Source organism: Neopelma chrysocephalum, unplaced genomic scaffold, assembly GCF_003984885.1.
Source record: "Neopelma chrysocephalum unplaced genomic scaffold, ASM398488v2 Primary Assembly neopelma1_97222, whole genome shotgun sequence".
NCBI classification, from domain to species: Eukaryota; Metazoa; Chordata; class Aves; order Passeriformes; family Pipridae; genus Neopelma; species Neopelma chrysocephalum.
In genome coordinates, this window is record NW_020925863.1 from 1702722 (window position 1) to 1715619 (window position 12898).

General features: G+C 37.6%; 1 protein-coding gene across 2 annotated transcripts in view; it reads left to right on the plus strand.

Moving 5' to 3' along the window:
• The window catches only part of VAV3 (vav guanine nucleotide exchange factor 3), a 157767-nt gene that overhangs the window by 94584 nt on the left and 50285 nt on the right, over positions 1 to 12898 (plus strand). For both annotated transcript variants that reach the window (XM_027671909.1, XM_027671910.1), the window contains exons 18-19: positions 8357 to 8379; positions 11107 to 11152. In XM_027671909.1, coding sequence (XP_027527710.1) covers positions 8357 to 8379; positions 11107 to 11152 — 69 coding nt within the window. The remainder of the gene's footprint in view (positions 1 to 8356; positions 8380 to 11106; positions 11153 to 12898) is intronic.

The window sequence follows — 12898 nt, forward strand, 5'->3', positions numbered from 1 at the left end:
TTTATTGTTAGAATACCATTTTTAATTAGGACATGAAACTTGCTAGATATAATTAAGGTTTAATTTACTTCTAATTTGTGTTTATTGTAACATGCATACTTGTGAAACTTCCATTTATAAGCACAATTAGAATTGCATTTACGATTCATAGGGATTTTTATTGCTACTAAATTGAAATGTTCAGAAGCAGGAGAGAACTGTTACAGGTCAAACCCAATTTCTTTGTCAATGTCGTATACAAGAAGGAATTGCTGTCGTTTCGATTGTAGTCTGCTCATATGTAACACCTACTGTACGGGACATCATCTATCATCCTTGTGGTTCTCCCTTTATGTCTATGTCAATTTTCATATTTTCCTCTCAGTTCCTAAAGCTGTATGTGTTGCCTCAGCTTCCTCTTTCATCTCTTTGGTTTCCATGGTTTCTGTCCACTCACAATATTCACAAAAATGTGATTGATGGCTCTCTACTTCCCACATCTAAGGACTATTTTTTTTCTTCTTTTAATTGATTCCTGTACTCTGTGAGTTTCTTCCCTGACCATTGTCACTTTGCACTTCCTCTGTTATTCTGCTCTTTGGGACCTTCAGGGCTCTTTTGACTTCAATTATCATTTGGGCTCCCTCAAATGACTCAAAAAATATGACATCTTCCCTTTCTGCTCAGTATTGTACCTGTAAATCTTTCTGACATCTTCTGGATCTCCCCCTGCTAATGCTAAATGTTAGCCCTCCTCATTGGCCACTCCTTCCCTTCCCTGTACCTATGTATTTGGTGGCAGTGAGTTTGTTACACTATAGCCAGCTAGTCGTGTAATTGTAGTGCTATTTTTGACTCTTCCCTCTGTCCAGCTTCTTTACTATTCTTTCTTCTATCTAGAGATTATTTTGAATTGCTTTTTTTTGATTGTGTTTGAAAGAGAATTCAATTTTTATATGCCGGGGAAGTTTCTAGTTATTTGCCCTTCTTGCTTCTCTAAAACATGCACATTCCTTTCCACAATTATTTCATAATAGTTTGTGAGGTTTCTCATGTCTAACCTCACATAAGCTACAGCACTGGGTTATTTTCTTTTTACATTAGTATCTACAATCTTTGCAAAATGCTGTTGCAGAGATAATCTTTCTCCCACTGCTTGAATTACATGATGACTTCATCCACTGCTCTTTACTAAGCTGCTGCTTCAAGATTTCAGCTGTGGCTTGTTGTTCCTTTCAACATTGTATAAGCTTGTTTCTGTCTTTGTCTCTGTTTGCATCACTTCCTGACTTTTACTTGGCTTTTGGCTCACAGTGCTGTTTACCTGCGTCATTCTTTTATGAAATCAACAGGATGGCAGGTATTGACTTTTGCTGCAGTCAGTGAACTTCTTTTTTCTCAGCTGCTTTTCTGTACTGGAGATCTTCCATGCTGTCCTCCAAGTTTGGACTCTTTAAAAATAATCTTTTGTACATCTGAAAATCATTACAGCAATTACAGTATTTGTGATTGAGATCCTTTTTGGAATGTAGTTTTTTCACCAGACCTTCTACAGATATTATAAAGACAATAAACATGTAAAATTATTAAAAAATTGAATATTTTAAAGCAATTACATTTAAATTAATAGAATGGAAAAACAAACATATATTGTTCTTCACCAGAGAACTGTCTTCTGTGGTATAAAACAACCCCTACTTCTACATTTTTCCTTTCCTTGTAATCACTTCTGTAGTTTTTATTTTAATTGGATAGCTGGCACCCCAGGGGGCAGGAGCTTGTCTTTCTATTCCTCTGTAAATCTCTGTGGACACATATGGTGCAACATGTATCAGGTATAGGTAATAAAAGGTCTGATTTCTCGCAATTTTCCTGTATACTTAAGCAATGCTGTGCACTTCATAGAGAGAACAAAATAACAACAAAGTCACATTTCTTCTTCTTTGTAAGTGGAAAAATTATAATTTTAAAAATTTAAAGGAGCAGAATGTTATTTTGGATTTTACTTTAAATCATCTTCCTGATATTTGTAAAATGATAGTGCTCTGAAATTGGAAGCAACTGGTTTGTTAGGATACTGTTTTGTGTTACGTGTTTTGCTTACATCCAGGTGTTCTGCTCTCGGTGCTCTCTTCAAACTTCACTTTCTCTTCTCAGTCTATTTTTTCTTCTGTTGAAAGGCTCCCAGATTCCTGTAGCTCTAGTCTAAGACAGGAGAGTTGTGATCTTCTACCTGCTCATGAGGCAGAAGGACAGGAGACTTTCCTTACAGCCTGCTCTGAGATCATAGCTGCTAAAACAAACTCTAAATTACAGCTCCTGCCATACTTCCCTCTTGCTTTATCAATCAGTGAGGATGGAAAGGACAAAGGGCTTTGCTTACTTGGCTGAAAATGTGTCATCCCTCCACCTGACAGAGGGACTTTGGCCAGAGAGCAGGAAGGAAAATCCTCAGATTTTTCCCTACTGTTTTCTACTTTTACTCTTTATTTGCCTTTTGAAAGAAAGGAGTGTTGATTGAGCAGTGCTGCCCATTCATAATGTGCACAGAGTAAGGAAAGGTTTTAGGAGGAGCTTTACCATTTTCTGCTTCCCTATGTGGCCAAGAAAGGAAAGGGACAATTCAGACTCTCTGAAATATTGGTTACTGCAACTTGAGTAGGAATTGTTTTCCAGCTGTGCTGAGAAATGAGATCTCCCATAAGTTACCTGCTGTGCCTGCTAAGTTATGAAATATTACTAAAAGAATGCGGACGTAAAGACATCATGTAAAATTCAGTATTTTCACTGCATTTTGTTGAAAAAGTAGGCTCTACATGCACAAAATTTTAACATGGTTTTAATTTTGAATATTTTTTTGAAATGTTTAGAGAAATTAATTTACTATAAATGTCTTTTTTTTAACAGTGTCATTTGCTGCTTTTCTGAGAAATCAGCAGAGGTGGCCTGAGAGTGCTATTAGATTAGAAATTGTGGAGCATAGCTGGAAGGCTTGTAGCAAAATGCTTGGAACACTTATTGTATTGCTGTATTTGGATTTTTTTTTTCTTTTTGTTTGTTTGTTTCTAAGGGACTATTTTAACCTCTTTCACAGGGTTTAATGGACATGAAACACAGTCATCCTTTTGGGAAACTGGAGATTGTTATTCCGCAGTCATGTGATATTAGTTATGGCCACAGATATGGAATATATGTGTGTGTGTGTGTGTAGATATATGTGTTTTCTGTTTAATCTGGTGTTCTGTCATTCTGCCAGTGCCATTCCAGCACTTCACAGCAAAGTGCAAATCCTCTGCGTGGTAGACAATGCCTGGGAATGATGTTCCTTGCTTGATCCTGTTACATTTTCTTTCTATCTTTTTTGGTGTTTGAAGAGTTTTTATGTCTCGTTAATGCTTTGGCATAGATCTGTTTAGAAGTATCTAACTCAACAAATGTTAGAACAGTGAGTTCTCTATGCAACGTGAGACCTAGGGTTTTTGTGAGAAGAGTCAATAGAAGTCTTGACTGACTGCTTCTCTATGATAAATTATTTTATAACTTCTCATGACCTCTTAATAGTATACTCTCTGAACTCAGTAGCTTCTTTTTTTGTTATCTTTTCATAAGTGGAATTTTTTCTATGCTTCAAATCATTTTCATTCCCATTCTGCAGACCTCTTCTATTTCTAGAGGTCTATTTGAAAAGAGGTGATCAGAGTTCAAAACACTGCAATGGGAATATACCATTAGATTTCTCAAAGGCATTTTGAGTTTTCCTCAGCATTTTCTGGTTTTGTACAGTTTGAGATTGTTTTCTTTATAGACCACTGAGCAGATGGTTTTTGCTAGCCTTTCTGAAATGATACTTAGAACCTCCCTGAGTGGATTAAATCTTTTGAATTTTTACAAACTGCAACTTGGAATGAAATATAAAAAGAGAGACATCCAAAGACAGATGAAACCTTTTGAATGACAAAATTATTAAGTGTCAGATTTAGATGATACACTTATGAGAGAAACATTGACAAAATCTGAAGATAAATTGCTGTGTTCTCATGCTATGCCTTATACACAAACGTATGCCAGTTCTTCAGATGTTTTGCTTCAAAGAAGGCCAGTTCAGCAGACTGTAGAAATTGTAGTGATAAAAGATGCAGAGTGAATTAGTTGAATTAATAAATAGAACAAAATGTCTGCATTTAGCCCTTGGATTTTCTTGGTTGCTGTTCCTGCCCTTGTTGCTGTAAATCAGCAGTGCTGATTGAAGTCTTCTGTGTTTGTTTCTGTCATTATTGATTTAACTTTTTTTCCCCCCTTAAATATTGTCCTGTACATGCTTAAGTAGTCCTCTACACTTGTATGTATTTTACTTTTTTCCCTGTCACTCAGTCTTTCTGTGAGTTCAAATCCTCCATGCCCCCCCTTTTTTTTCCCTAATGTTCTGATGAACTCCTTCGAGTCCGATTGCACAGTCTTAAACACAAGACTTTATGAAATCCTTAAACACAAGGATTTTAAAATGGATGCACATATTTCTCTGACAGGCCATTTATAAGCACATATGTGGTGTTATTTTCTCTGGTGGCTGATGAGGCGGTCTCCTTTCCCATGCTACCTCTTCTGGCTTCTCAGCTGCATTCCTGTCTCTTCTTTCATGGCACAAGACAATTTCACTCATCTGGTGATGCTTTTCCACTAGTTGGAAGGGTTAATATTTGGGAATGGTTAAGAGTGACACACCTTTAGTAGACAAAAGGAGAAGCTGTATCCCTGTTATTCCCACTTTTATTGTACAGGTTGTTCTGTGCCCCTTGCAGTTCCTTCAGAGGCTTCAGGATTGATAAAACAGAATCACTCTGCACAGAACATACTTCAGAACTGTACTCTGTTTCCTAGTCTAAACCAGCAGAATTAACAATTCATTTCTATTTCCAGACTGCAATTTTTCCAAGTCCATCCAATTATATTAAATTAAGTATTCTCAGGCAAATATTTCCTGGTTTTACAGACTCTTGAATATTTCAATTAGAGAAACCTCCTATAACGGTTCTAGAATCTGAAAATATTTTGAATATTTTAAATATAGTGCCACACCCAAAAAATTTCCTTCTTTATATTGCTTTTCCCAGGGAGTCTTAGAGACATGTCTCATCAGGTCATAAATGGATTTGAAAAACACGAACGGGTCATTTTTGTGGTAAATTTTAGTTAACTTATGCATGATTTCTATCTTGTCCAGATAATTCCATTTGAAAAAGTACTATATTTCCTTAGGTGGAAAAGAAGTTTCTTCCACTGTATGATGAACTTGAAAGAAAATGTTGCCATATGAATGGTTTAAGTTTTGAGTTGCTTTCATGTGGTAATGTATATGCCCAATAATAGTCCCTGCTGTTTATGTAATAATTGCTTGCTACAGCACATTAGAGACTATTCATGAAAACCGTGTGGTCTTGACAGCTAAAAAGAAACCAGCAGCTTTCACTGTTTACGTTTTTGCTGACTTGATCAATAGTTGCAAAGTTAGTGGCTCTCCTCCAGGCCTTCCATGTCAACTGAATTGACAAGTAAGTGCTCAAATCACAGAAAGTTCATTGGAGTTATGCCACTTTTTAAAAAACTGCAGCGAAGGTTGAGCTGTACTGTTTAACTATCGATTCTTGCTCAACCTGAACAAAAGCCACTTAGGGGGCTTGATATTTTTCAGGGTCCTGCACTACGATACGTCTAGGTCACATTTCTAATTTAGTTCTGATTATGCAATGATTGGCTAAATGACTGGAAAGGAATAGGTAGTCCCACAACTCCTTCCAAGTGACTTATTTTGCAGTTCCCGCATTTTAAATATTTTGAGCTTTCTTTTAAAATAGAAAGGTGAGTAGTTTATTATGTATCCTTTTTGTTTACTCTCCATGTAGTTAGCATGTAAATCCAGCTGCACTGTTGCATCCCTGAGGAGCAGTTTATTCCCATTTTCTGATCTGCCCTCCCTCACTTACTGAGGCCAGCTGCTGCTCTTCTTTCTTCTGTAGTAAAATATAATTATCCAAATGTGACCCAGTGGTAACATGACCTCAGTGAATAAACAAAAAAACCCCCAAAACTCTGCTATGACATTGAAGTAGCTGGCTGTCAGAACTGAGGGCTCACTCAATAATTTCATTGGCAAATTGGTGACGAGCAGGAACTTGAATTAAACTTGTCACGTGTAAAATATCTGCTGGTGGATATCTGCAGACGTTACATTCTTTTTTTCTAAAAATAGAAATGAGAGTTTTCTTGCTTTTGTACTTGTGTAGTGTTTGAGGAAAAAAGGTGTTTTGTGAGGAACCAATTCACAGAATTCAATACAGAATATTCTGAAATATGAGAGTATTTGAACTGTAATGAAATAACAAGACAAGAATAAGTCTTACTTTTGAATAGGCTTTTATGTGGAAATACAAATACTGGATATTTTTTCAATTACTGAAGTGTTGATAGTGAAGCCACAAATGGTGTTTTGGTCTATCATTGTTGTTGTTTTTTTTTTTTTAATCCAAGTCTCCCACCTGCTTTTTAATGAAATTTATTTTGCACAACTTATCAGGAGTATTTATTACCTTCCTATGTAGTGATTTCTTGAATCCAGTTATTCAGTTATTTAATGGTTATCACAGAGTTTCTTAATTATTTATTATGAAAACTGCTGGGATGTTCTGATCGGATGCTCTGATCAGATGGAACTCATTCATCTAGCTGGGTTTGGGATGTTTCCTAGAGATACAAATAATATTCAACAGCAACCTTTAAAAATCAGAGTCATTCATTCCCACTGGAGGATAAATGACATTTCCATTTTCACTTTTTGGTAATAGATCTGCTAAAATAAACATGGGCCTTTTTTTTTTTTTTAAAAGGAAAAAAAGCAAAACAAAAAAAAACTCCCTGAGTCTGGATTTGAAGTTTTGACCTCCTCTACAAGTCCTTACCTATTTGACTTCTCTTCATTTGAAGTCATTCATAATACTGAGATCAAACATTCAAAAAAGGTGGTTTTATTCATATTTTGGCAAAAAAATTTTAAAAGGCATATCAAATTGTGAAATACCAAAATTGTATTGGATTTCAGCAGCACTTTGGCAACTAATTCCCTCAGGCTCCTTAGAAAATCTGAATAGATTACCTGCATCTCCTCCTTTGGGCGGGCTTATTTTTTTTCCTCTTTGCTCACTATAAAAATGCAAATTAATACTTTTGGAAAGGTTATAATCATAAAAGTGTTTTCTGTGGATGATAAGATGAAGTGTCTTTGGGGTACTGTGAGAGGGGAAGTGGTGACTGAAGGCGTACGTGAGAAGAGCTCTGCCAGTGGTAAAGGCTGTGCCTGCCTGGCCCAGCGTCCGCAGCTGGGGTGCTTGGTCTGGGCATGCCTTATCTTTGCATAAAGTGCTAGAAAGGCAGAGATTTTGTTTTCCCACACTTTACTGTTTAATGTAACCTTTTTTTAGCAGAACAAAATGTACTTACAGTTAAACTTTATTATTTGTTTTACTGTGAATGTGCCTTCCCGTTTAGAAGACATTACAGTAAAAGTTTTCAAATGTGATGAAGTTACACAAAGACCAGGCACGTGCAGTTTGGGCTTTGCCTCGGCAGCGTGTGTAGTGCTGGAGAGTGCACACAGGTAAATACAGCTGTGTGCACTTCGCTAACACACTGAACCAAAATCTAGAGTATACCCAAATACCTGTTATCAGATCAGACACTCAAAGACATGTAAGAAAGATATCCCCTTTTGTGTCTTCTGTATGTGGGGTGGCGTGTCTATGCTGAATTGTTAGTCTTTATGCAGTAGTTCTGATCTCCTACAGGGTTTTATTTGTTTCATAATTTTTAGATAGTACCATAAAATTTATAGTAAAAAAGGCAAATAAACCACTAGTGGCTTCAGTCTATGAAATGCTAACACAATGCTGAATTGAAGGCATGAAATATAGAACACTTCGAAGCTAAAGGTGTATATATATATCTCAATACATGTTGACATACTCTGAAAAGACAGAGGCAAGAAAAGGTGTAAACTCGACTTACAACGAAGAACTGTAGCTTTGAATTCCCAACGAGTCAGTGTTTACCAAGTGTTTTTGAAACGTTCTGAAAGTTTCCAAGGTGTAGTGTCTGATCTTGCCATGCTGCTGCTGGAGCGTGCCCTGCAGCCAGAGCCTGCCCAGGGCCGGGCGGGGTTTGCACAAGGACCTGGCGCGGCCCCGGGCACTGGGCGGCTGCAGGTGTCAGGTAGCAAAGGGAAGGCAGCAGTGTTTTGTTTAATGCCACGCAGCACAGACTGAGATTGCTATAGGAAAGGCATACAGTTTGCAGTCGCCAATAATGCCAATTTTTACTTATGTTTCAGAACACGGAAATGTGAAACATGAGGTAAGGTTTTTATTTTCTTTGCATGTGATGTTTGTTTTGTTTGTGATATAAGAGTTCCTTATTACTTTATGCACGTGCTGTTGGAAAAGATTTGTTTTTCTTCTGGGTTTAGCAACAGATTTATTTAGAGTGCCGTAGAGGTTGTCTAAGCAACAAGGTGTTCATGATTAAATATTAATGTCTTCTGTTCAAAATGTGAGTTAAACTTGAGATATGACTTAGTGCTGAAAGCATTGAAAGGGGTGGAGTTTTTTTTTGTAAGCTACAGGTAGGAAAGCATACATTGCTTCACAACTGACGGTTAGATCCTTACTCTTCCTAGACAAAATCTGGCAGTAGATTTAAAAGTATTCTTTTTTTTTTCTCTGCCACGCCAGGCAGAGAGGGTGATGAAAGATCGACAGGGAAGAGTTTTGTCTGCCAATTCTGACAAAGAGATGCAGCACTTCAAACCTAGAGCATAATAGTTTCTAGCATCTATTTTAGATCAGAAGTTTATAGTAATTTAACTGCTTAAATGACATGCTGGGTAATGTAAGGATGTTATTGCTGACATGGCTGGTGTGGAGGTAGTCATGTGCAGGGCTGACCACAGCAGTGCTCTCTGATATTTGAGCTGTTTGGGTGTCACTGTGACCCCAGATGGTGGTGGTGGGGGGAGCAGGTCAGGGCAGCTCTGCATGCTGTGGTGAGCCCCTGGGCTCTGGGCCTCAGGTGGGCTCTGGGCCTCAGGTGGGCTCTGGCTTCTGGAGGCCTGCAGGGGACTGGCGAGTTTGGGGGAGCTCTGGCTGGGGACTGGGGTGTGCTGGCACGGCCCTGGCTCTGCCCAGGCACTGCTGCCTGCCTGCTCTCACTGCAACCTCAGCCGTGCCCCAGCCAAGAGCTGCCCAGCCTTTTAAGTCTCTGCCTGGAAAGATCCACTAAGTAAGGGCACTCTAAAATATGGGAGTCACAGCGTGGTCCATTTGCCTGATGCTTTCCCAGTCCTGCAGCCGGCAAGCATGACTGGGGAGCTGTGAACAGGTCAAGTACTGGGCCCCATGGGCAAGGCTGCCAGGCTCTGTAAAGCTGCTGTGGTGAACATACTGTGGTGAACAGTATATTCACCATCTAGCTGGATGAAAAAACATGCATACTGTTGTTTCTTGTGAGGGATAAAAAACCCTTCCTTTTTGGAGCTATTGATTTGCTATTGCCTCTTGAATTGATCTAAAACATCAGGGTTACTTTCATTTTTACCAAGACTCTTAAGTGCCTGCTTTAATTATCTCTGTGCAGAAGGAAACTTGAGCATGGATGGAGCATGGATGAAGAACTGTCATTTTAGAAAACATGGATTTATATTTCATACCAGTAATGTAAAGAGTCTGCTGGTACTGCAATATGTTTAAGGGTATTGAGCATGTTTTCATACAGCTCAAGAACAATTTCCTTAAAACTTTTCTGTCTGATCCTGTCACATATATGACTTAGGTTGTCACAGAGTCACTGTATTGCTTGCATTTCAGTTAAGCATTTCTCCATCTCCCTTTGGACTTTCTTTACCCAGTCCTTCCCCTTTCCCTCCCTTTTGTGGTTACTCACCACTCTGCATCAATCTGTATCAGCAATACTGCTTCCATCTATAAAAAAAACATTGTAGGATATAATTGAGCTTTTTGTTTTGAGTACTATTACCTTCATTGTGGCAGCAGTTTTAAATTTTTCTTCTTTCCACTATAGATGAAACAGAACTTGCATCCTTTCTTTAATTAGAGATGTGGGGTGCAGAGAGAATATGTCCAAGGACTCAAGAGTTTGAAAGCTGTTTTCATACCAAGCTTTTTATTTTGCTTGCTTGCTACAGGGCTTGGTAATTTGGTTATGCCTCAGGTTACTGCTTTCTGGCTTGCCTTGGTGTGTGTCCTGCATCAGCTTATATCAACTGCGAGTAAATCAGAGCAACCTAATTGTTCCCTTTGTTATGCAACTCTACTTGGTTTGATTAAAAAATAAATAAATGCATGAGCCATCATGCAAGTTACCAGTTAAAACAAGCCTGCAAAAGCAGATCAGTAGTTCGAGATATGTTATTTCACATTGAAATTTCCAGGGATCCATATTAAGTGTCTTAGAATAAAAAATGTAGAAAAAAAAATAAAAATAATCTGAGTGTTGTCAGAGAGTTTCTGATTTCACACAACTCTGGTTCTTCCAGTTTAAAAGAGAGAGACAAGTTACTAAATGGATTTAGGTACTTGCCAGGAAAATAAGAAAATTAAGTATTCCATAGGGAATTCTAGATAGCTTCAGTATAAAGTAGAAGTGGTCAAAGTTTCTACCTTATTAAACAATGCATGTGGCTTTGACTTTTGTGTTGGTGGACATGATCTGGGGTAGATAATGCCAGACTGCATGGTTTTCCCTTATCCTATTCATAAATTATTAAAAAATACGTTTGTTCATGTTATCAAAAAATGTTGATGTATGAACAAACCTCCTATGGACTGAGAATCTCTTGAGCCTAGTGTCAGAAAAAATGGAGTGTATGAAAAAACTGTGTACATTACTAAGAATATTTTTCAAAGTGTGATCTTTCTACAAGATAAAGATAATTGTTTTTGTGGTTGGGGGAAATAACTTCAGAAAACCAGCTTTGCCTAGTAGATTGTGGGAATGAAAGGAGTGCGATGTGCCTACATGAAAACATGTTTATTCATATCCTTGATTTGTATTTTTCCTTTGCAGAAAAGAACAAATGGAATTAGAAGAAGCTCTAGACACGTGGACCCAGGTTTGTGTCATGACTTTTTAGTATTTAAACATTAAATAAAAAGTGAGAAACCTGTAAATCACTTGTTCAAGTTGCATTATGAATGCTGTTGTAATGCACACAGTGTTCAGAACTTTATTGCTGAAGTCAGGAAGGTCTAAAGTGAGTGCTCTGTTTGTGATTTCAAAGATAAGGTCAGCTGGTTGAACTCTTTTTTTCCTTGTTTTTTTTCTTTTTTTTTTTTTTAAGCAGAGCTTTGGTTCTATTTGAGCAACAGAATGCCTCTAGGCTCTCAGTTAACGTGACCCACCCTAATGTACTCTGCAGTTTTAAAAGAAATAACTAAGCGATGAAAAGCAGATGGTTGCTTTTGCAGCTTAGGTTCTGTTTCTCCAAGTTGTGGGTATTCTCATCTCTTAACTGTGGTGGTGTGCAGTGCTTAACTGTATGAGTTGTTCTTCTGAAATGCACAAACCAATTGCAGTTTTATGTTGAATTTCAAGGTGATTTTGTTCTTCCTGTTAGTTTATAGTTGATACTTTTGTGGAATCATGGCAGCAGCAGCCCTTAAGAAAATTAAATGCTTGCTTATAGACTATATACTCAAGTGGGTGAGCATTTCCTCTGGAGACCCATTATGTGTCTGTATAAAATACTCAATGGTTTTCAGTGTAACTGTGTGATATTTTTAGTGTCATTTTTTACAGTAATTACATTTCTGTCCTTTATGTTTCTTGTATAGCTTAATTACTAGAGATTTGTTATGCAGATTATTTGGAATAAAACTAAGCTGTGGCTTATTAAATATTTCTAGATGTGGACACCTGAGAATAGTTGGAGTTAAACATTACATAGGATGGCAACTCTGTACACCACATTACAGCCTGGCAGAGCTAAGTACTTTTCAAAAAGTAGGAATGCTGGTTGTGCCACTAGCATTGCAGCTGCCTTGGCTCTGAAAATCTCAATGTTGTAACTATGAAGCAGACCACACCTTCCTTACTCACGTACCTTTGACATGTCTTGGAACACGTATCGTCACTTTGTTCCCTCTAGCAAAATAAACCTGCTTCATGATTCTATAAATGGTTCTGTGTGTTGTGACACACATGAAAGAAAAAAATGAACACCCTGTAACTCTGAATATTAATACAGTCAGAGGGGAAAACATCAAGAACAGGAATTAAATCACACAGAAGAGGATGAGAATACTTCTTCCAAGTGTTTGCTAACAAGGCTGAGTTCTTCCCATTCAGTGGTGTATGTTGCAGTGAAGTGTAATGTGTGCTTGCAGAATAGTCCTTATAGGTCCGTATCTTTAAACACAGCTGTCTCTTGTAGAATTCAGCTTTGAAAATCTTTTGGGTATACTGGGGGTTTAATTACTGTTGAAGTCTGAGAGAAGTATTTACATGACTTATTTATAGAAGGATACTTTAAAATTAGTTTTTATTGAAAACTAAGTACCATTGAAATTACCAAAAATAATTGAATTAATAGGTGTTTAAAAGCTGTATGTAACCAATGCCTAAAATATGGTTCTACTTCTCCTCCCCCCTCCCCCCCCAGTCCCCTTACTTACACAGAACAGTTCTGTGAGTTGTTGGGGTAGTCTTATTGGGTAAAGTTCTTGGTGCCCATAATATTTTTGAAAGCCAATAGAATTGCAGAACATCTGCAAGATGTTCAGGTCCCTTTATTAGAGACATTGTTGCAGAGGACTTCTTACAGAATTGCTTGTGACATTACAAATGTTTAAAATAAATA